Source organism: Triticum aestivum, chromosome 1A, assembly GCF_018294505.1.
Source record: "Triticum aestivum cultivar Chinese Spring chromosome 1A, IWGSC CS RefSeq v2.1, whole genome shotgun sequence".
In the NCBI taxonomy this organism is placed as follows: Eukaryota; Viridiplantae; Streptophyta; class Magnoliopsida; order Poales; family Poaceae; genus Triticum; species Triticum aestivum.
In genome coordinates this window covers 585,913,180-585,938,102 of record NC_057794.1, presented here as the reverse complement: position 1 = coordinate 585,938,102, position 24,923 = coordinate 585,913,180, and the positions used below count along the sequence as shown (strand labels likewise).

The window sequence follows — 24,923 nt, the reverse complement described above, 5'->3', positions numbered from 1 at the left end:
CTGTTTTGTAATTACTAAGCTCCCAATGGATAGAGGCATGGGGAAGCTTCAAAGTTTATTTTATTCGAAGTGGACCCTGTGGCATCCCATCTTAATATGAATACTACTCATATCAACATGGTGCATTTTTCTTCATCAGGAAGCCCATCCAAAAGAAACTTCATAGTTAAGCATGCTTGGGTTGGAGCAATTTAAGGATGAGTGACTGACTGAGTAGTTGATTCTGGATGTGCACGAGTGAGGACAAAGTACGTAGGAAAAGACTAGGGTTGGTCTATGAAACACTTCAACAAAACATTTAGTAATTACTTTTTTCCATTTACAGAATGTTCATAAATTTGTAAAAATTTCATGAATTTAAACCATGTTCATATTCATGATTTTATAAATCCTTCATGAATATGAATTTTTCTTTCATGAATTCTATTAAATGTTCATGAGTTTTATAACTGCTCATGATTTTTTTAAATATTTGTGTATTTATTACAATGTTTGTAAAGTTTTAAAATATTCATGAACATGAAAAATCATTAGGGATGTTTAATTTTTCACAAAATTGGAGAAACCATTTATGATTACAAATAATTGTTCAAGAATTTAAATTATGTTCCACAATATTAAATATATTCCTAATTTTGAAAATACTCATAAAGAAGAAAAACCAAAACTAAAAAGAAAATAAAACATGAAAAACAGATATAGAAAACAATAAGTAAATATTCAAAGAACCTTTGAGAAAGTCTGAAGTTCGAAACCATGGTGGATAGAAAGGAGCTTCTAAACTCTTACTAGTCAATGTGTACGTTCAATGCACGTTAATTTGGAAGTATATTAAGTGCATGCGGATATTAAGTAGGATATTATTTGCGTGTTATTATGTGATTAACATTATATTTGGCATGAAATGAACTGCACGCTAAACGTGTTGAGCGCTCGACATTGAAGCAGTTTAGGTCGTTGGATTGACATGATTTGATGGGCGAGATTAATTGGATCTGCCCATTTGTATCTTTTTATAGTGAATAGAGGTATAGATAAGAAAAAGCATAGACTGGGCTGGCGGCCCATGGGCTTGGTAGTAAATTCTGGATGGGCCACGTACGATGTTAGTGTGCTGGTAATTCTGCCGGCTCATGGGCAGTTCGCAGTAGGCAAAGCCCATTTGACCATTTCTACGTAGCCCATCCAGAATTACCAGCCCACGTTTCACCCGTGACCCATGACCAGCACGCTCCTCCTCACTCCCCAGTCCCCACCGGGACCAGTCGACTCCACTCCACTGACAGCAGGACCCAGAGCCGGCCAGCCCCACACCGCCGCCGGTCGCCCACGCCCCAGGTGCTCCCGGCCGCCCTGGCCCACCACGCACACAGGAAGGCAAAAATAAAACAAGTAAATAAATACACATTAAATACGTAAAGAAATACAGGAAATAAATAAATAAATAAATACATCAGCGTAGGGAGGGGTAGGGCGTAGCGCAACGCCGCTTCTCCTCTTCCATTTTTGTTCACCTCTCATCTCCTCCTCACGCACGCACGCGCACAGAGAGCAGCGACACTCCGCTCCGCTCCGATCACCCCCCACCCCAGCTCACGCCCGCCGCCCCACCCCCACCCACCCCGCCGCCGCTCCCCGTAGATCCGATCTGCCCCGACCCGACCGACCGCCCGCCGCCCGATCGGATCCGGCCCGAAGGTGAGTGCCCGAGATCGCTCGCCCGCTCGTCGGATGCGGATTTGAATCTGAGCTCTCTGCGTGCCGCTTCTAGGGTTTTGGAGGTTGGCTCATGGTTCACGATGGCGCCGTGAAGGACCAGCAGCAGCAGCAGCAGGAGAGTTCGCCGGATATCCCCGCGCCTTCTGCATCTGCGGAGGCGGGGTCGGCGGTAGCAGAGGCGGGGGTGGTAAGAGCGCCGGAAGCGGGGGCGGGGCGGGAAGAGGTTGTGGGCGCGGCGGGGACGTCCAAGCCCGGGAGCGACAAGCGGCTTGGCGTGCGGCACCCCGTGAAGTACCGCAGGTTTCGGGCCAAGGGGAAGGCGATGGCGGAGCCCGGGGTCACCCCCGCGCACCAGCCGCTGGAGGAGGAGTTGGAGTTGGAGGAGGGGGAGGGGGAGGTCGAGGAGGAGGCCTCCTCGCCCGAGCGGGAGGTGCGAGCAGGCGTCGTGGAGGTGGAGGTGGAGATGGAGGTGTCCTCCGCAGCAGTAGAGATGGAGGTGGAGGAGGGGGCCGGCATGGACGTGTCGCCGGCTGCGGCCGTGGCCATGGTGGACTCGGAGCACTCATCCGAGGAAGAGGAGGAGGAGGAGGTGTCGTCGTCGCCGGTGCTGGCGCTGCCGGAGCAGGCGAGGAGGAAGCAAGGGCCTGCTGTGGCCGCTGCCGTGCCGGCTCTGGTCATGCCCAAGGACCAGGACCTGGAGAAGGAGAAGAAGGAGAAGGAGCGGCAGAGGGAGAGGGAGAGGGTCGACGAGGTCGGCTACATGAGCGGCGGCTGCAAGAGGTAATAATGCTGGCTCACTCCTCGGCTTCGTTTGCTTCGCCGATTGTGGGTGCTCGCATCTGTTGGCGCGAAGTACCGTTGGCCTGTTTGATTCAAATGCTCTACATGTGCAGCTTGTGTTCTGATGTATTTAATGCAAGGCGGTGCGGTAGAGCTTAGAACGTAATTGCATGACCATGTGTGTGTGATGCAGAATGTAGCTTTCTGTGAGTCAATATGCTGCATTCAGGATCATAACTGAAAGAAGTTTTGTGTGCAGTTTGTTAGCTTGGTGGTTACTCTGTGGGATTATGAAGGTGTGTTTGGTTACGACTCGACTAGCCCTACCAATTTTGGCATCACCATAGAGTTTTTTGAGAGCCGAAGTTTACGTGTGGTGTTTAGCCTCTCCCATGCAAAATGGAAAGAAATGCTTTAATGAAAATACATGGTTCACTAAATACCGGTAAACGACAATTTAGATTCAATACTGAAGGCAGTGGGTGTGCCTTGGCAATACGTCCGCGCTGCCCTTTTCTGGCCGGAATATTCTAGTACTCTCCCTATTTAGAATTATGTATTGTTCCAGACTTGGGATGAACCAGGACATCAATTTTATGGAACCAACATAAATTCGAAAACTCTTGTTCGATTTTTCTTACTGGAAGTAGCATCCAGTGAACCTGTTGCATAGTATGCACACATCCTGCGGCTAAAGGTTAGTGGATGCTCACTTTTAGACAAAGAGCAGTGAACGGCATAATTGTGCTGCAAAGCATAATGTTGTATCTTTTCTGTTAAGGCGTTAACAGTTGGTTGCTTGCTGGTTTTCATGGTCTGCTCTCCATAGGGATGCCATCTTCTGAAAAAGGAAAATACGTTATTTTTATTTTGACAGAAACATTATAGGAGGATATTATATGCGGAAGCACAATATCATAATATAGAAGCTGCTTTTCAACTGAGAATGATAGAACATGCTACTGAGATACATCTAAATTCTACAGTACTCTTTAAACTACTCTTTGGCCATACGAATAATATAGCTTCACTAAAATGTTTCAATTCGATTTTGGCAAGTTATTCTCCAAAAAAAATCAACAACATATCATATGGGAAATGATGTCTTGAAAAGGAACATTTGCTGTTAATACAACATTTCTTCATCATCAGTCTTAAAGATGCTCGTGCAATATCTAGATAGAAATAGAATATTGGCATGTTTTCATCATTAAGTGGGTCAACTACTCAACTCAGTATTACTTTCTTCAACCAAACCAACTTTGCTTGGAATTGTTGTGTGGGATCAGCAATCATATGCCTTTTTCTAGGGTAACATGACTAGTCCATCACATCTACTTCATTTAGTTGGTGACTTGTCTACATTTTGCTCCCATTTTTACACCCAGCATCCTCTCTTGTGACATCAGTCCATTCCACATTGGTGATGAGCAGCTTAGAGTGTGGTTGCTGGAATCATGCATGGCCCAAAAGTAGAGATGAAGCGTCTCAGGGTTCTGGAATAGTTTGCTATTTCCTTGTATAAGTGTACTTTATATAATGCAGAACTTCATAAATCTTGAACTCATTTTGTAGCAGCTGCAATTATCTTGTCGATTACGTTGGTTTAATCGTAAATAATGGTTCTAAAGATAATTTTCTTTCCAAATGGCTTGATGTGTCTTCTTAATCTTCTTAAAAATTGTGCAATTTTTATTTCTTTAAACATGCTCCCTTCTAGTGATTCTATTTCTTGGTCCTGGTCTTGCTATTTAAAGAATATTGTTTCAATCTCCTTCCTTGGATAGTTCGAGAAAAAAGGAAATTACCTTTTTTTGATTCAAGTTGCTGATCGCATACACCCATATTTGTTAAACCTACACCTTCTAATTCAAATACATGCATCTAATTTCTATTAACATATACAGATTATGTTCTGTACTTCGATTAGACAGCCTTTTTGGCTACACACATCTGCTATCAGGGTTTTTGCAAAATTATTTTACTTGTCTTATACATGCAATTATAAGTTTCTAAATTTTGACAACAGGCATTTTTGGATTTTGACTGATTTGCAGTGATGATGGAAGTTTGAGTTGTGGATATTCAAGTTTTAGAGGAAAAAGGGCAAGCATGGAAGACTTCTTTGACATAAAATCATCTAAAATTGATGATAAACAAATAAATCTCTTCGGAATATTTGATGGTCGGCGATTCTTTTTTCTTGTAGACTTCTCTTATCTTTCCTCAATGGTTCTATGTCTAAACCATTTGTTTTCTTGCAGGTCATGGGGGTTCACGTGCTGCTGAGTATTTGAAGGAGCACTTGTTTGAGAACCTCATGAAACACCCACAATTCATGTCAGATACAAAATTAGCAATAAGTAAGATTCTCTTTTCAAAAAGTAACTCGTATAATTTTGTTAATGCTATTTCCAACATTTCCTTGATATTTCATGTGTGGACTATCTAATTAGTGGTAACTCGCAGGTGAAACATATAAAAAAACTGATTCAGATTTCTTGGATTCTGAAATCAACACTCACAGAGATGATGGGTCAACTGCATCGACAGCAGTTCTGCTTGGAAATCATCTTTACGTGGCTAACGTAGGTGACTCTCGGGCTGTAATATCAAAGTCGGGCAAAGGTGATTGATTCTTATGTGTTGTTCATTGATTAGTATTTGATTCAGCTAGATTTGTTAGCACATGCACAACAGGGCCTAGCATGGTTACTGTACAATAATAGTAGGATGGTTTATGGTTCAGGGCACTTTCTTACCAGTTGAGTTTAGTTACGGTGTTGATGTAATCAAGTATTTGTTTTGGAGGACTCTCTCTCTATCATTTGGTGTTTATATTGTTATGAATGTAAATTAATGGTTGTTGTGAAATGCTAATTACTTTAAATAGTTTCCACCAAATTAAGAATAGTGACATTTTCCATTTTGTGAAAATTTGTAGCACATGTCTCTTTTTACTGAGTTCAGTCGTCATCATCTTTTATTATTGGAAAGATCGGTGCCGTACACTCTGGGAAGGCATACATCACAGCTTTCCATTAGTTACTTGGTATATTTATGATGATCAATATGTAGTGGGTCTAATAATTTGCAACCAATATAGTGGAAAACACTAACCTAGATGCATGAAACATGTTTGTCAACTTACCACCACTGATCACTCTTCTTTTTCTGGAACAATTGTTGCTCATTTCTTATCAACCTGGCTTTCTGATGAAGTTGGTTGTTGGACATGCACCAACTTGAATATGCCTAGCATAAGATTACTCGATTAACATCTAGTCCACATAGAGGTGTTTTGGGACTTGCTAAATTATTTCTTGATCTCATCCAAATTTCACTAACAAAAGCTTCCTTAAGCTTAGCAAATCAGAGGTCTTGATACTTGTCGCGATGTCCAAGGGACATGCTTACTTCTTTGGCACAGTGTGAATGTTAACAATCCAGATGTATGTACGTGCTGAATTGTTGGTAAAATAGTGTTTTCTTATTCACAGCTATTGCACTCTCTGATGATCACAAGCCAAACAGAAGTGATGAGAGGAAACGAATTGAGAGTGCTGGTGGGATTGTTATGTGGGCTGGTAAGTCATGCATCCATCACAGAAGCACCAACTTGACTGAACTACATATGTTTATATTTGGATAACATTTGGGTAGTCTATCTATTTATTTAGCAGAAGAAATAACATTTTCTTGGAGTGTGGGGCTTGGAAAATCTGATAGTAGCAAATTGGCTTTTCAGGAACTTGGAGGGTTGGTGGTGTACTTGCAATGTCTCGGGCATTTGGCAACCGCTTGTTGAAGCAATTTGTTGTCGCGGAACCAGAGATTCAGGTAACTTGTGCTTGTATACTTCGTGTTTGTTTCTAGCAAAAAAACACACATATATATATATTCTGTTTCATGGCTTATATGTCAAACTATCAGTCATCAAGGTTTTTTGTGTGACCCTTTATTAATTTGTCAGGATCAAGAAATAGATGATGAACTGGAGTTTCTGATTTTGGCTAGTGATGGGCTGTGGGATGTGGTTCCAAATGAGGTTAGTTACTATCTACTTAATTACTTGTTTAGAGGTGTAGGTATCCCTTTGTTCACAAGGTCTACCAGAGTAGAATAAACTCAGTTGGACATATGAGCTTAGTTGGATTTATGGCACATACATAGTGGAGTGGTGATTTGTGAACAACAAGTAGTCAGGACTCGTTATGATTGCCATGCAAGTAATATGTGGTCCACAAAATCATGGCAGTGTGCCGATTTTTTTAACACTTCAGTGATCTAAAAAGTCTTATATTACTTTACAGAGAGAGTACACAAGATATAATTCCCTAATTCAAGAAAGCAATATGCCATTTACATCTGGATTGATTGCTGCATAAATTCGTTTAAGCTTGCTGACATTTTTCTTTATTGTGAAAGCCAAATACTTCCTCTGTATCAAAATATAAAACCTTTTTGCAGTTCAATATTTTGATACAGTGGGAGTAGCATTTAATATATTAAGCACCTTCTTTTAACTTTCATTTTACTGGCTTTACAAGAATGAGGATTATTAACATACGTTTTGCAGCAAGTTTCTGTGCTTTACATAATGCCACCTATCAAGTAAAAAGTAGTGCAGTTGTGATTTTATTGGTTTTTTAAGGAATGCATTTGTGATTTTTGACTGGTAGAATCAGTAAGTAGCCAACAGAATTTATCTCATAGTTCTTTTGGGCAACCTTGTGAAGGTTTTTCAACTGGTATCTGACTATGTTACACTTGTACTTGCATCTAAAAGATTTTTCTGCCACTTATCCTAGTTGTCTCCTGAAGATTTGTACTGTACTACATCTTCATTGTTGAAAACCTCATCGTGTGTTCACCTTTTCTCCATGCAGGACGCCGTCTCGCTCGTTAAGATGGAGGAGGACCCCGAGGCGGCAGCCCGGAAGCTGACGGAGACTGCTTTCGGCCGTGGGAGCGGCGACAACATCACCTGCGTCGTCGTCAAGTTCCAGCACAGCAAGACGGGCGGTGGTGACTCCCCTCCCATCTCTCCCCCGGGCAATCAAATTTGATTGCTTCTATTCGTCCGCTATACATGTTGTTGTTAGCCTTTAAATTTACAGCAGCTGGATGGATGTTTTCTCTGTTGAATGAGTTGTATGTACATTGGCGGCTGGTACTAGATGGCGACTTCCGTACATGGTGTTAACTGGTATACAACCAAATTGTGGTGCTGGTTACATACAGTGGTACATGGACGAGAATATATCTAGCTAGTGCGTATTCCTCTTAAGAAGTTTTTATTTATTTATTTTAGAATTTGCCCACTAGGCACTTTATTATTCAAAATAATAGGCGAGTTAGGAACAATCAGATGACCAGGGGTCCCAAAATAATCACGTGTACTAGGAACTTGAACAACAGCGCAGCATGAGCAGCTGCATTAGGGCTCGTGAAGATGGAGGAGGACCCTGAGCAGCCGAAGATGTGGTATCATAGAGACTTGTCACTCCCGTATTGCCAAAGCTTCACCACCTGCTGACAGTCCGTTTTGATGATCACTTCAAACCCACTGTCAATAGCCAACAATAATAGCAAAGCATCTCCTAGCAGTTCAATGGCAAAGGAATCTGAGACTGACACGTGCTTACTTTTTGCACCGGCTTCTCGCGACCATGCCAGCCCCCGCACAGCCTTGAACCAATCCGATACCTCCATCACAATTGATTTTGACCCATCCCGGGTCAGGAGCTTCCCGCCTCTCAACATTCACACTGGCCTCAACTCTACCTTGGTCTGGAATGTCCAAGGCTGCCAGCAACTAATCTCTACTCGTACCAGCATCGAGTATCCTCTTCGATCAAATCAACCACCACATGAACTGGTGTGCCAGACAAACGACAGATAGGCCTCATTGAAGTAGTTCCAACTATCCATCTATCATGCCAGCCCTCAGTTGTTCAGCCACCGCCAATGCGCCGAATAAGTCCCTCCTTTAGAGCCTCTCTCCCTTTGATGATCGCTCGCCATGTAGGTGATGCACTTTGCGGGCAGCCCGCCTGAAAAAAAGTTGCCATCCGCATTGTATCTTCCCCGCAACCGCAACACTCGGGCGCATAAACTATCAGGATTCTCCAATAGTCGCCAAGCCTGTTTCGCAAGCATAGCATCATTGTAAACCTCAAGATCTCGGATCCATGCTCCTTTAAATTTTGTTATGGCCATTTTATCTCACGATAGCAAATGCATTCCCCTCCTATCCGGAGACCCCACCCACTAGTACTTGGACATAGTTTTTGTAATTTTCTTGCACAACCCTTAGTGAGCTTGAAACAATTCATACCGACGGTTGTTAAAGCCTGAATCACCAATTTCAGAGGAACTTCTTTTGCCGCACATGACAGAAATTTCTCGCACCACCCATGCATATTGGATCTTGATCTCTCAACAATATTCGAGTCCTCTTATGAAACTTGCTTGCTATCTAAACATAGAACTATATAACTTAATTCACAAAAGGAAAACAACTGGATTGTTTTGATGGCATTGATACATGATGCATTTTATCATGCCCCAAGGTTTTATTTCCGAACTTAAATCCACAAATCAAGAGATAGAAGGGGCGCAATGAACAATGCTAAACATATGGTTGTTCACGGCATATTTGAATTGTTGTCTCCTCGTTTCTCGAGAGCTATGAATTGTATTTGGGCTTTAAATTTGGAGGTTTGGTAGATGCATCTAGTACCATGGTTGGTAAGTTCTTTCCATAGCTGTTAAAGTAATGCTAATGGCATTTCTTAGGGTACCTAGAACGAAGCACGGTAAATGAAAGGAGGGAAAGAAAGCTTGTCTATTAGATTATGTTTGGGCCTTTTGTATGGCTGGCTCGGAATCCTTGGGTCATTCTAGGGAGCATGGAGAGGCTCTTCTCTGGTGGAGTAGTAATACAGGACAAAGGTTCATGTCGCTAGCCTGGGTTCGAGTCTCCCATCCCCTATAAGACAGGGTGGAGCCCCCCCTCTCTTCTTGCTTTTTTCATGTAGGGAGCATGGGCCAGTGGGGATGTGTACTGAATTTGGCCTCCTTTTTGAGCTCTTCCCTTCATGTTTCACCTTCTTCTGCTTTCTGCAAGGAAACCCCATGATCCTCGTCGCCATCCATATTTATGTGCTGGTATCATCAAGTTCGTCAGCCTGTGGGTGCATACACTCGCCAAAGTCATCACGGCCACACATGTCAGGGGGACCTTCTACGAGTTGTTAATTCAGCGCGAGCGCCTCCGTTCCTGGCCAGGGCAGGAAGAGGTGCAACTCCTCCACCCCAAGTTTGTGTTCGATCGGCTCACAGAGAAGGCCATCGAAACCAACACCTTGGTGATGACGTATGAAGGTTTGTTTGGTTTCTAGTGGTTAGAGGTAAAGTCATAAACTCATAATTTTTATAAGTTGGTTGCACTTAATAGAAAACTCGAAGAGGGGATATTTGAACATGAAATATGAGTAGTACCAACTAGCGAAAATGAGAGGAAGGGATTCGATGACATACACTTGTTGAGATCCATATATTCTAGAATGTCATGTTTGTTAAAACTAAGCTACACAATACTAATATATAAATATTTGTTACCATAACTCTATCAATATACCCACAAATACTAAAATGGGCACAACATACATGAACACATTGTAATACATATAAGATGGCCATGTGTCACATGTATTGATCTAAGCCCTCCAAGGTGTATCCAACACTTTGAAATATCGGGTGAACAAGAGAGCTCCTAGGGTGCTTTGTCTTGTTAATCCTAAATGGAGTACATTATTTTATACATAGATGTGATTTTGTCGTATGTTCTATCCAAACTATATGATTAAGATTTAAGATAATTTTCATGATAAAACAATATTTTACTTAAGCATTTGTGTACTTATAGTGATAGGCACTTTGATTGTATAATAATAAACTTTCTAATGTTACCACTGCTATTATATGATTATTATATTTTAAAATAAAAGTTATTTTTTATTATAATGGAATACAAATAAGTAAAAATGTTTGGTATAAATATATGACGACCATTTAGTACGACTTGACATGTTTCGATGAATAGTAGGATAACTCGACAGTTGAGAACACATGATTGAAGTTACAAATCACATAATAACATCGAAGGGTCGTACCAACCCCAACCCCAAGTTGTTTCATCTTATAGGTGTGAGGGTTAACAACAACATTCGCCGCAAACAACAAATCCATACTTTTCACAAGACAGAGCCTGGTTGACACAAAGATAATGATTCACCCCAAACAAGAAGTTAACATTCAGATAACCACTTGGAAAGTGTACAAATTGAAGACAAGCACACAATGATCTTTGGGTTTAGATGTTGAAGTAGCACTGTACTCTCCGCAGAGAAGATATGGATGTATTAGATGTTGTAAATAACTCATGTTTTGTGAACCAAAATTTTCTCAAACACTATCAACCAAGTCAATTGATATATTACTAGACTCTTTGAAGTTTATTTGTATTATCCAGATTTCTCTTGTTCAAGACCTATGTTACCCATTGATGGTTGTGTGATCGTTAAATGATCTAGACGTTGTCAAAATTTGATGAATCCATATTGTATTTATATTTTTGCCATTTGATTTTCCATTGCTCTTGGTACTTACATTTATTCCATGTGAAGGAGGGCATGCTCTATGGAGATTTTGAACTTGTTCTTTTTCTAGCCCATTCCTTTGAAAACTGAGAATGTTTACCATGTCAAACTTGAGATGGGCATTTTGTCGGGGAACACAGTATTTTTTTCCTACGATCATGCAAGATCTATCTAGGAGATGCATAGCAACGAGAGGGGAGAGTGTGTCTACGTACCCTCGTAGACCAAAAGCGAAAACGTTTGTCAACGCGGTTGATGTAGTCGTACACCTTCCCGATCTGTCCCGATCAAGTACCGAGCGTATGGCACCTCCGCGTTCAGCACACGTTCAACTCGATGACGTCCTCGCCTTCTTGATCCAGCAAGAGGGGCGAAGTAGTAGATGAGTTCGGGCAGCACGACGGCGTGGTGAAGGTGTGTTGGTGAAGAACAATCTCCGCAGGGCTTCGCCTAAGCACTACGAAAACCATGACGGAGGATAAACTAGAGGGGACGGGGTTGCCGGCACACGGCTTGGTGTTTCTTGATGTGTCTTGGGTGCTAGCCCTGCCCTTCTATTTATATGTTGAGCCTTGGGGTCGAAACTTGGAGTAAAAGCCTCCACAAAGTCGGTTTTACCCGAAAGGCAAGAGTCTTTCTCGGACTCCAGGGCCAGACGCCAGGGGTTCTTGGCGTCTGGACCCAGACGACAGGGACCCTCGCGTCTAGCCCCTGGACTCCGCAAAACTTCCTTTTGCTCTTTTCAAAAACCATGTGGGCTTTCCCCTTTGGCCCAAATAAAGTGTTCTCGTACCCAAACATTTCGGGAAACATTCAGAACCCCTTCCGGAGACCAAACACTATTATCCCGTATATCCATCTTTATCTCCGGACCATTCCAAAGTTCCTCGTCATGTCCGTGATCTCATCCGGGACTCCAAACAACATTCGGCCACCAACATACATAACTCATATAATACTATATCATCAACGGACGTTAAGCGTGCGGACCCTACGGGTTCGAGAACTATGTACACATGACCGAGACACCTCTGTGGTCAATAACCAATAGCGGAACCTGGATGCCCATATTGGCTCCTACATATTCTACGAAGATCTTTATAGGTCGAACCGCGTAACAACATACATTGTTCCCTTTGGCATCGGTACGTTACTTGCCCGAGATTCGATCATCGGTATCATCATGCCTAGTTCAATCTCGTCACCGGCAAGTCTCTTTACTCGTTCCGTAATGCATCATCCTGTGACTAAAGCATTAGTCACATTGCTTGCAAGGCTCATAGTGATGTGCATTACCAAGAGGGCCCAGAGATACCTTTCTGATACACGGAGTGACAAATCCTAATCTCGATCTATGCCAACTCAACAAACACCATCGGAGACACTTGTAGAGCATCTTTATAATCACCCAGTTACGTTGTGACGTTTGATAGCACACAATGTGTTCCTCCGGTATTCGGGAGTTGCATAATCTCATAGTCATAGGAACATGTATAAGTCATGAAGAAAGCAATAGCAATAAACTAAATGATCATAGTGCTAAGCTAACGGATGGGTCTTGTCCATCACATCATTCTCTAATGATGTGATCCCGTTCATCAAATGACAACACATGTCTATGGTTAGGAAACTTAACCATTTTTGATAAACGAGCTAGTCAAGTAGAGGCATACTAGGGACACTTTGTTTGTCTATGTATTCACACATGTACTAAGTTTCCGGTTAATACAATTCTAGCATGAATAATAAACATTTATCATGATATAAGGAAATATAAATAACAACTTTATTATTGCCTCTAGGGCATATTTATTTCAGTCTCCCACTTGCACTAGAGTCAATAGTCTAGATTACACAGTAACGATTCTAACACCCATGGAGTCTTGGTGCTGATCATGTTTTGCTCGTGAGAGAGGCTTAGTCAACGGGTCTGCAACATTCAGATCCGTATGTATCTTGCAAATCTCTATGTCTCGCTCCTTGACTTGATCGTGGATGGAATTGAAGCGTCTCTTGATGTGCTTGGTTCTCTTGTGAAATCTGGATTCCTTTGTGTTAGGGCATACTTTTCACTGATTTGTTTTGGTGATTTATGCAATACTTTTGCGGACTAATCGTGTGCACTAAGCTTTTCAGGTTATCTAATAAGGGCACTATGTGATTGTTTCCCCTCGAGGACTTCACTTTAGACAGATTAATTTCCCTCGTTTCTTTTCGGTGGAATTGAGTCGTAGGGATAACCGTACTATCAAGAGGGGATCCATTTTGGAAGAGTATGGGTGGAATCATCACATACACACTCTCCTTGCACCGGAACACTTCTGAGCTGAAGAAAACCTAGGCTGAAGAAAAAACACTTCTGACACAACGTGCCGAGAAGGCTGAAGCAGCCCTTGAAGAGGTTATGACAGAGCTGACCGGTTTAAAGAACCGGGTGTCACAAATGGTGTCCGCCATCTTTGGTAAGTCGTTTGTACTAACTTTTTACCTTCTTTTGATCCGGACTGCAAGCCGCTAGCTGACCCTTTGTGTTCAAAATATACGCAGGCCCTCGAAGCAAAAATCTGAGTCAAGACCACGTGATTAAGCTGAAGGCGGTTTATACCTTGGTAGAGCAGTTGTACATTGGCGCACAACAAGCACTCGCCGCTATCTCTCCTGCCAATCAAGGACCCAACCGGCTCAGTGATGTGTTAAAGAAGCTGTCAATTTTGCCCGCCAGGTTCCAAGAAGTCAAGCGCTCATGTGCTAGAGCCGGAGCTCTGACTGCCCTGAGCCGTTCCAAGGCTTGGGTGCCAGATCTAGACCCGGCTGATGTAGCCAGAGGGTATCCCACGGTAAAGGAAGACGGGTCACTGTTTGAACAGGATGACTTCGTTGCCTGCGTGAGGGAGGTGCGACCTCAGGCCACCATTCTTGGGGATGAAACGAATATCGATAAATATCAGCCAGGTTTTGATTTGGATAATAAGAAGATGGCGACTCCCTCCTATAAAGTAACCGATTTAATCCCGCCTGTTCGTGAAAATACATTTGCTCCGGAAGTTGATCCGGCCGGCCTAATTGACGAAGAAGCAGAATTCATCGCCGTGAACGGTTTTGATTGGTCAAAACCCAGCTTCCAATCAGCAGAGGGCGGTGAACTGGCGAGGGAGGAGTGATGACCATCTTCATGGGCTTGTAAAAGCCTTGTAATAGATTAGTTGTGAAAACACTGCATATTCTGCCTATGCCATCGTGCATAAGACACCGTGTGTTACTCTATGCTGTCTGATGTTAATATATGCATCATATTTATGGTTGTCCCTGCAATACTTGAACTCTGGTCCTGTAGATAAAAGGAAAAAACTTGCTTTGGCGGCTTAGTACCGAACGGGTCAGAACACGCAGTTTATAGCCAAAATTGTTATCATAGTAGAAAACAGAACCAGTCGTAAAAAGGAAAAACAACGGTTGAAATAACATTTGATGAATACAGAAGGAAACTGTTCATAAACAATAGTCGCACCTGTATCTTTTGACCTCCAAACCACCGGTTTACATGACCCGTTTATGAGGTTGATAATCAAGTCTTTGCGAGAAGTCAATGCTTCTGAATACCTGATGATTATCATGCCCTGGCGGCTTGTTGTCATATAATCAAGCCGGTGAAAAGACCATGATTGATTTATTTTGAAAGTTGAGATATCAAAAAACCAATAAGATAAATAACAGGTGTGAAACAACATTAACCTTGTGACTAAAGACTGGGAGTTTCTGATTCGAATACGATCAGTAAACCGGACCAAAGGGGTTGAGCTAAGGTTCGAATACGACCATATAGCCCCTAGTGGCTTTGGCGTTGCGCCGATCAAGAGGGTACCGACAACTATGTTCTCTTTGGTTCGAATACGACCTATGTTTGAACAGGAAGCCCCCAAGTGATCTTGAGAGGTTTTTAACGACCCTGATTTGAATACGATCCAAGTCGGACCCAGAAGGGGTTAAGCTATGGTTCGGATACGATCAAGAAGCCCCCTAGTGAGTTTGGCCTTGAGCCGATCAGAATGGTTATGACAGCTATGTTCTCTTTGGTTCGAATACGACCTATGTTTGAACAGGAAGCCCCCAGGTGACCATGAGAGTTGCAGCTAGATTCGAATACGATCATAAGCCGGACCAAAAAAGGTTAAACCTGATTCAAATATGATCAGCTCCTTAATAGTCACTTAAAAATAATAGTAAAAAAATAATGAAGATGTGTAATTTTTTTGAAAAGAAAAAGAGACCGATGGTCATGCTTTATTACTTATCATGACATATATAACATCAACGTATGTACATGTTGAGAGCCGGTGGCTCAAGTGTAGTATGGCCGAAGTTGAGCAATATTCAACGGCCGACGGGTCTCCTCTTCCGACTTACGTGAGTCTTTGTGCTCTCAAACGTCAATGAGGTAATATGACCCGTTGTTTAAGTTTTTGCTGACCACAAAGGGTCCTTCCCAAGGTGGGGATAACTTGTGTGCATCTGACAAATCCCAGATGAGCCAGAGCACCAGGTCGCCTTCCTGAAAAGTCCTGGACTTAACCCAACGGCTGTGATAATGACGCAGGTCCTGTTGATAAATTGCTGATCGAGCCGCTGCTAAGTCTCTTTCCTCATCTAACAAGTCAAGTGCATCATGTCTGGCTTGTTCATTATTAGTTTCAACATAAGCCGCCACACAGGGCGAGTCATGACGGATGTCACTAGGCAACACTGCTTCCGCTCCATACACCATGAAGAAAGGTGTGTAACCTGTAGACCTGTTAGGTGTGGTGTTGATACTCCACATCACCGAGGGTAATTCCTCTACCCAACAACCCGGCGTTTGCTGTAAGGGAACCATAAGCCGTGGTTTGAGACCTTTTAAAATTTCCTGATTTGCTCTCTCAGCTTGACCATTGGATTGAGAATGAGCTACAGAGGAAACATCAATCTGAATATGCTCACACTGACAAAACTCCTCCATAGCCCCTTGGGATAGATTAGTGCCATTGTCAGTGATAATGCTGTGTGGAAAACCAAAATGGAAGATCACCTTTTTCATGAACTGAACCGTCGTGGCCGCATCACACTTACTTACCGGCTCTGCCTCAACCCACTTTGTGAATTTATCAACTGCCACTAAAAGATGTGTCTTTTTATCCTTAGACCTTTTGAAAGGTCCAACCATGTCAAGCCCCCAGACCGCAAACGGCCAAGTGATTGGAATCATCCGGAGCTCTTGAGCCGGCACATGTGCTCGTCGTGCGAATTTTTGACATTCATCACATCTACTGACCAGATCCTTTGCGTCAGCGTGAGCCATCAACCAGTAAAAACCGTGACGAAAAGCCTTGGCCACCAGAGATTTTGACCCGGCGTGATGTCCACAATCGCCTTCATGGATCTCACGAAGTATTTCTTGGCCTTCTTCAGGGGAAACACACCGCTGAAACGCTCCAGAGATGTTGCGATGGTATAGTTCTCCATCAGAAATCGTCATTGACTTAGACCGCCGGGTTATCTGTCGAGCCAGGGTCTCATCCGCTGGCAACTCTCCCCGGGTCATGTAAGCGAAGAACGGCACTGTCCAATCTGGGATGACATGAAGAGCCGCCACCAACTGTGCCTCCGGGTCAGGAACGGGTAGATCCTCTTCTGTGGGTAACTTAACAGACGGGTTATGCAAAATATCCAAAAATGTGTTAGGTGGCACCAGCTTACGCTGAGATCCCAACCGGCTTAAAGCATCAGCCGCTTCGTTCTTCCTACGGTCAATGTGCTCCACCTGATAACCTTTAAAATGCCCTGCAACAGCATCAACTTTACGGCGATAAGCCGCCATGAGAGGATCTTTGGAATCCCACTTGCCCGATACTTGTTGAGCCACTAAATCTGAGTCGCCAAGACACCGGAACCGGCTCAGGCTCATCTCTTTGGCCATTCAAAGACCATGGAGCAAGGCTTCGTATTCCGCTGCATTGTTAGTGCAAGGAAACATCAGCCGCAACACATAACAAAATTTGTCACCTCGACGGGAGGTTAAAACAACTCCAGCCCCCGAGCCTTCCAGTTGTCTGGACCCATCAAAATGAATAGTCCAATATGTGTTGTCTGGTTTCTCTTCCGGCATCTGCATCTCTGTCCAGTCATTAACAAAATCAACCAGTGCTTGAGACTTGATCGCAATACGTGGTACATACTTCAACCCATGAGACCCAAGCTCAATGGCCCACTTGGCGACTCGCCCAGTGGCTTCTCTGTTTTGAATGATGTCTCTCAAAGGAGCAGAGCTAACCACAGTGATTGGGTGACCCTGAAAATAATGTTTAAGCTTCCGGCTCACCATGAACACCACATATATAAGCTTCCGTCAATGTGGATATCGTTGTTTGGATTCAATTAACACCTCACTGACGTAGTAAACCGACCATTGAACTAGATGTTCCTTGCCAACCTCCTTGCGCTCCACCACAATTGCCACCCTAACAGCTCGTGAGTTGGCGGCTACGTATAACAACAATGACTCTTTCTCAACTGGAGCAGCAAGGACCGACGGCTCAACAAGTTGTGTCTTCAGATCCTCAAAAGCAGAGTTTGCAGCATCGCTCCAAACAAAATCATCCGTTTTATTCATCATTTGATACAAAGGCATCGCCTTCACCCCTAACCGGCTTATGAACCGGCTCAAAGCAGCAACACGACCCGCCAGCCGTTGAACGTCATTGATGCATGTTGGTTTGGCCAGGGATGTGATTGCCTTAATCTTCTCCGGGTTAGCTTCAATACCTCGGTTGGACACCAAAAAACCCAAAAGCTTGCCGGCTGGGACTCCAAAAACACACTTAGCCGGGTTAAGCATCATTTTGTAGACCCGGAGGTTATCAAAGGTCTCTTTTAGATCTGTGACCAAGGTTTCCTCCTTCCTGGATTTTACCACTATATCATCCACATAAGCATGAACATTACACCCAATCTGATTGTGAAGACAATTGTGCACACACACCGTTGGTAAGTCGCCTGGGCACTCTTAAGCCCAAAAGGCATAGACACATAGCAGAAAGCTCCGAACGGAGTGATAAAAGTTGTCTTCTCCTGATCTTTGACTGTCATCTTGATCTGATGATAACCTGAATAAGCATCAAAGAAACTCAAACGTGCGCAACCGCCGTAGCATCGATGATCTGATCAATACGGGGGAGGGTAAAAGGGTCAGCCGGACAAGCCTTGTTTAAATCGGTGTAATCCACACACATACGCCAGGTGCCGTTCTTTTTTAGTACAAGCACCAGGTTGGCTAACCACTCTGGGTGAAAAACTTCCACAATGAACCCGGCCGCCAAGAGCCGGGCCACCTCTTCTCCAATGGCCTTGCGCCTTTCTTCATTGAACCGTCGGAGAAACTGTCTAACAGGTTTAAACTTGGGATCAATATTGATGAGAGTGTGCTCAGCGAGTTCCCTCGGGACACCCGGCATGTCGGAAGGTTTCCATGCAAAGATGTCCCGGTTCTCACGGATGAACTCGATGAGCGCGCTTTCCTATTTCGGATCCAAGTTTGCACTGATGATGAACTGCTTGGATGAGTTGCCAGGCACAAAGTCAACCATCTTGGTGTCATCAGCTGATTTGAACTTCAACACCAGCTCATGCTCCGTTGTTAGTTTCTTTAAAGACATCATGTCTGCCGGGTCAACATGATCCTTATAAAACTTTAACTCATCTATTGCACAAACAGACTCAGCATAGGCAACATCGTCTTCTTCACACTCCAAGGCTATTTTCCGGCTTCCATGTACTGTAATGGTGCCCTTATAACCCGACATCTTGAGCTACAAATACACATAACACGGCCGAGCCATGAACTTGGCATAAGCCGGCCGTCCAAACAGAGCATGATATGGGCTTTTGATCTTAACCACAAGGTTAATTTTTCCGCTCTGGAGTCATACTCATCCCCGAAGGCTACTTCCAGTTTAATCTTACCAACTGGGTATGCCGACTTGCTAGGAACCACACCGTGAAAAACAGTGTTGGATTGCTTAAGACTCTTATCAGTCAACCCCATCCGACGGAACGTCTCATAGTAGAGGATGTTGATGCTGCTGCCTCCATCCATGAGCACCTTAGTGAATTTATATCCACCAACCTGAGGCACCACTACCAAGGCCAAGTGACCCGGATTATCAACCCGGGGTGGGTGATCCTCTCTGCTCCACACAATAAGCTGAAGGAAATATGCCCTAGAGGCAATAATAAAGTTATTATTTATTTCCTTATATCATGATAAATGTTTATTATTCATGCTAGAATTGTATTAACCGGAAACGTAATACTTGTGTGAATACATAGACAAACAAAGTGTCACTAGTATGCCTCTACTTGACTAGCTCGTTAATCGAAGATGGTTATGTTTCCTAACCATAGACATGAGTTGTCATTTGATTAACGGGATCACATCATTAGGAGAATGATGTGATTGACATGACCCATTCCATTAGCTTAGCACCCGATCGTTTAGTATGTTGCTATTGCTTTCTTCATGACTTATACATGTTGCTATGACTATGAGATTATGCAACTCCTGTTTACCGGAGGAACACTTTGTGTGCTACCAAACGTCACAACGTAACTGGGTGATTATAAAGGTGCTCTATAGGTATCTCCAAAGGTACATGTTGGGTTGGTGTATTTCGAGATTAGGATTTGTCACTCTGATTGTCGGAGAGGTATCTCTGGGCCCTCTCGGTAATGCACATCACTTAAGCCTTGCAAGCAATGCAACTAATGAGTTAGTTGCGAGATGATGTATTACGGAACGAGTAAAGAGACTTGCCGGTAACGAGATTGAACTAGCTATTGAGATACCGATGATCGAATCTCGGGCAAGTAACATATCGATGACAAAGGGAACAACGTATGTTGTTATGCGATCTGACCGATAAAGATCTTCGTAGAATATGTAGGAGCCAATATGAGCATCCAGGTTCCGCTATTGGTTATTGACCAGAGACATGTCTCGGTCATGTCTACATAGTTCTTGAACCCGTAGGGTCCGCACGCTTAAAGTTCGATGACAGTTATATTATGAGTTTATGTGTTTTGATGTACCGAAGGAGTTCGGAGTCCCGGATGAGATCGGGGACATGACGAGGAGTCTTGAAATGGTCGAGATGTAAAGATCGATAGATTGGACGACTATATTCGGTCATCGGAAAGGTTCCGAGTGATTCGGGTATTTTCGGGAGTACCGGGGAGTTACGGGAATTCGTATTGGGCCTTAATGGGTCATACGGGAAAGGAGAGAAAGGCCTCAAAGGGTGGCCGCACCCCTCCCCATGGGCTGGTCCGAATTGGACTAGGGAGGGGGGGGGCCTTCCTTCCTTCTCCTTTTCCCTTCCCTTTCCTTCCCTTCTACTCCTACTACTTGGAAGGGCTCCTAGTTCTACTAGGAAAGGGGGAATCCTACTCCCGGTGGGAGTAGGACTCCCCTAGGGCGTGCCATAGAGAGGGCCGGCCCTCCCCCTCCTCTACTCCTTTATATACGGGGGCAGGGGGCACCCCAAAGACAGAACAATTGATCTCTTGATCTCTTAGCCATGTGCGGTGCCCCTCTCCACCATAATCCACCTCGGTCATATCATAGCGGTGCTTAGGCGAAGCCCTGCGTCGGTAGAACATCATCATCGTCACCATGCCGTCGTGCTAACGGAACTCTCCCTCAAAGCTCGGCTGGATCGGAGTTCGAGGGACGTCATCGAGTTGAACATGTGCAGAACTCGGAGGTGTCATGCGTTCGGTACTTGATCGGTCGGATCGTGAAGACGTATGACTACATCAACCACGTTATGCTAACGCTTCCGCTTTCGGTCTACGAGGGTGTTGGAAATATGCCCTAGAGGCAATAATAAAAGCATTATTATTATATTTCCTTGTTCATGATAATTGTCTTTTATTCATGCTATAATTGTGTTATCCGGAAATCATAATACATGTGTGAATAATAGACACCAACATGTCCCTAGTAAGCCTCTAGTTGACTAGCTCGTTGATCAACAGATAGTCATGGTTTCCTGACTATGGACATTGGATGTCATTGATAACGAGATCACATCATTAGGAGAATGATGTGATGGACAAGACCCAATCCTAAACATAGCATAAGATCGTATAGTTCGTTTGCTAGAGTTTTTCCAATGTCAAGTATCCTTTCCTTAGACCATGAGATCGTGTAACTCCCGGATACCGTAGGAGTGCTTTGGGTGTACCAAACGTCACAACGTAACTGGGTGACTATAAAGGTATACTACGGGTATCTTCGAAAGTGTCTGTTGGGTTGACACGGATCAAGACTGGGATTTGTCACTCCGTATGACGGAGAGGTATCACTGGGCCCACTCGGTAATGCATCATCATAATGAGCTCAAAGTGACCAAGTGTCTGGTCATGGGATCATGCATTATGGTACGAGTAAAGTGACTTGCCGGTAACGAGATTGAACGAGGTATTGGGATACCGACGATCGAATCTCGGGCAAGTAACATACCGATTGACAAAGGGAATTGTATACGGGGTTTCTTGAATCCTCGACATCGTGGTTCATCCGATGAGATCATCGAGGAGGATGTGGGAGCCAACATGGGTATCCAGATCCCGCTGTTGGTTATTGACCGGAGAGTCGTCTCGGTCATGTCTACATGTCTCCCGAACCCGTAGGGTCTACACACTTAAGGTTCGGTGACGCTAGGGTTGTAGGGATATGTATATGCAGTAACCCGAATGTTGTTCGGAGTCCCGGATGAGATCCCGGACGTCACGAGGAGTTCCGGAATGGTCCATAGGTAAAGAATTATATATAGGAAGTGCTATTTCGGGCATCGGGACAAGTTTCGGGGTCACCGGTATTGTACCGGGACCACCGGAAGGGTCTCGGGGGTCCACCGGGTGGGGCCACCTGCCCCGGGGGGCCACATGGGCTGTAGGGGGTGCGCCTTGGCCTATATGGGCCAAGGGCACCAGCCCCAAGAGGCCCATGCGCCTAGGGTTCAAGAAGGGAGGAGTCCCAAAGGGGGAAGGCACCTCCTAGGTGCCTTGGGGAGGAGGGATTCCTCCCCTTGGCCGCACCCCCTAGGAGATTGGATCTCCTAGGGCCGGCGCCCCCCCCTTGGCCCTCCTATATATAGTGGGGAGATGGAGGACTTCTCACACCACGCCTTTGGTGCCTCCCTCTCCCTCTCCAACACATCCTCCTCCTCCATAGTGCTTGGCGAAGCCCTGCCGGAGTATTGCAGCTCCATCAACACCACGCCGTCGTGCTGCTGCTAGAGCCATCTTCCTCAACCTCTCCTCCCCCTTGCTGGATCAAGAAGGAGGAGACATTACGCTGACCGTACGTGTGTTGAACGCGGAGGTGCCGTCCATTCGGCGCTAGGATCTTCGGTGATTTGGATCACGTCGAGTACGCCTTCCTCATCCCCGTTCTTTGAACGCTTCCGCTCGCGATCTATAAGGTACGTAGATGCATCCAATCACTCGTTGCTAGATGAACTCATAGATGGATCTTGGTGAAACCGTAGGAAAATCTTGTTTTCTGCAACGTTCCCCAACAGTGGTATCATGAGCTAGGTCTATGCGTAGTTCTCTTGCACGAGTAGAACACAATTTGTTGTGGGCGTAGATGTTGTCAACTTTCTTGCCGCTACTAGTCTTATCTTGCTTCAACGGTATTGTGGGATGAAGCGGCCCGGACCAACCTTACACGTACGCTTACGTGAGACCGGTTCCACCGACTAACATGCACTAGTTGCATAAGGTGGCTGGCGGGTGTCTGTCTCTCCCACTTTAGTTGGAGCGGATTCGATGAAAAGGGTCCTTATGAAGGGTAAATAGAAGTTGACAAATCACGTTGTGGCTTTCACGTAGGTAAGAAAACGTTCTTGCTAGAACCCTACTTCAGCGACGTAAAACTTGCAACAACAATTAGAAGACGTCTAACTTGTTTTTGCAGCAAGTGCTTTGTGATATGATATGGCCAAAGTTGTGATGAATGATGAATGATATATATGTGATGTATGAGATGTTCATGCTATTGTAATAGGAATCACGACTTGCATGTCGATGAGTATGACAACCGGCAGGAGCCATAGGAGTTGTCTTTATTTTTTGTATGACCTGCGTGTCATTGAGAAACGCCATGTAAATTACTTTACTTTATTGCTAAACGCGTTAGCCATAGTAGTAGAAGTAATAGTTGGTGAGCAACTTCATGGAGACACGATGATGGAGATCATGGTGTCATGCCGGTGACAAGATGATCATGGAGCCCCAAGATGGAGATCAAAGGAGCTATGTGATATTGGCCATATCATGTCACTTTTATTATTTGATTGCATGTGATGTTTATCATATTTATGCATCTTGTTTACTTAGAACGACGGTAGTAAATAAGATGATCCCTCATAATAATTTCAAGAAAGTGTTCCCCCTAACTGTGCACCGTTGCAACAGTTCGTTGTTTCGAAGCACCACGTGATGATCGGGTGTGATAGATTCTAACATTCACATACAACGGGTGTAAGACAGATTTACACATGCAAAACACTTAGGTTGACTTGACGAGCCTAGCATGTACAGACATGGCCTCGGAACACAGAAGACCGAAAGGTCGAGCATGAGTCGTATAGAAGATACGATCAACATGAAGATGTTCACCGACGTTGACTAGTCCGTCTCACGTGATGATCGGACACGACCTAGTTAACTCGGATCATGTTATACTTAGATGACTGGAGGGATGTCTATCTGAGTGGGAGTTCATTATAATTTGATTAGATGAACTTAATTATCATGAACTTAGTCTAAAATTTTACAGTATGTCTTGTAGATCAAATGGCCAACATAGTCCTCAACTTCAACGCGTTCCTAGAGAAAACCAAGCTGAAAGACGATGGCAGCAACTACACGGACTGGGTCCGGAACCTGAGGATCATCCTCATAGCTGCCAAGAAAGATTATGTCCTACAAGCACCGCTGGGTGACGCACCTGTTCTCCCTGCAGAACAAGACGTTATGAACGCTTGGCAGGCACGTACCGATGACTACTCCCTCGTTCAGTGCGGCATGCTTTACAGCTTAGAGCCGGGGCTCCAAAAGCGTTTTGAGAGACACGGAGCATATGAGATGTTCGAAGAGCTGAAAATGGTTTTCCAAGCTCATGCCCGGGTCGAGAGATATGAAGTGTCCGACAAATTCTTCAGCTGTAAGATGGAGGAAAACAGTTCTGTCAGTGAGCACATACTCACTATGTCTGGGTTGCATAACCGCTTGACTCAGCTGGGAGTTAATCTCCCGGATGACGCGGTCATTGACAGAATCCTTCAGTCGCTTCCACCGAGCTACAAGAGCTTTGTGATGAACTTCAATATGCAGGGGATGGAAAGGACCATTCCTGAAGTATTTGCAATGCTGAAATCAGCAGAGGTAGAAGTCAAAAAGGAACATCAAGTGTTGATGGTGAATAAAACCACTAAGTTCAAGAAAGGCAAGGGTAAGAAAACCTTCAAGAAAGACGGCAAGGGAGTTGCCGCGCCCGGCAAGCAAGCTGCCGGGAAGAAGCCAAAGAATGGACCCAAGCCCGAGACTGAGTGCTTTTATTGCAAGGAAAGTGGTCACTGGAAGCGGAACTGCCCCAAATACTTAGCAGACAAGAAGGCCGGCAAAACGAAAGGTATATGTGATATACATGTAATTGAT

At 44.2% G+C, this 24,923-nt stretch overlaps 1 protein-coding gene across 1 annotated transcript; it reads left to right on the top strand.

Annotated features, from left to right (window-relative positions):
• Positions 1-1,483: 1,483 nt before the first annotated feature.
• On the top strand, positions 1,484-7,823 carry LOC123070053 (probable protein phosphatase 2C 52). The gene is made up of 9 exons (XM_044493067.1): positions 1,484-1,698; positions 1,772-2,499; positions 4,557-4,684; positions 4,764-4,862; positions 4,969-5,127; positions 6,000-6,086; positions 6,248-6,339; positions 6,473-6,547; positions 7,389-7,823. Exons 2-9 carry the CDS (start codon positions 1,790-1,792, stop codon positions 7,566-7,568), a joined length of 1,530 nt encoding a protein of 509 aa, XP_044349002.1. The 5' UTR covers positions 1,484-1,698; positions 1,772-1,789; the 3' UTR covers positions 7,569-7,823.
• Positions 7,824-24,923: the final 17,100 nt, after the last annotated feature.

Bases quoted from the DNA above. Each gene is read 5' to 3' on its own strand.
- LOC123070053 (XM_044493067.1), top strand. From the start codon at position 1,790: ATGGTTCACGATGGCGCCGTGAAGGACCAGCAGCAGCAGCAGCAGGAG. The intron at 4,863-4,968 runs GTAAGATTCTCT...GGTAACTCGCAG, and splicing joins AGATACAAAATTAGCAATAA to GTGAAACATATAAAAAAACT. The intron at 5,128-5,999 runs GTGATTGATTCT...TCTTATTCACAG, and splicing joins AATATCAAAGTCGGGCAAAG to CTATTGCACTCTCTGATGAT.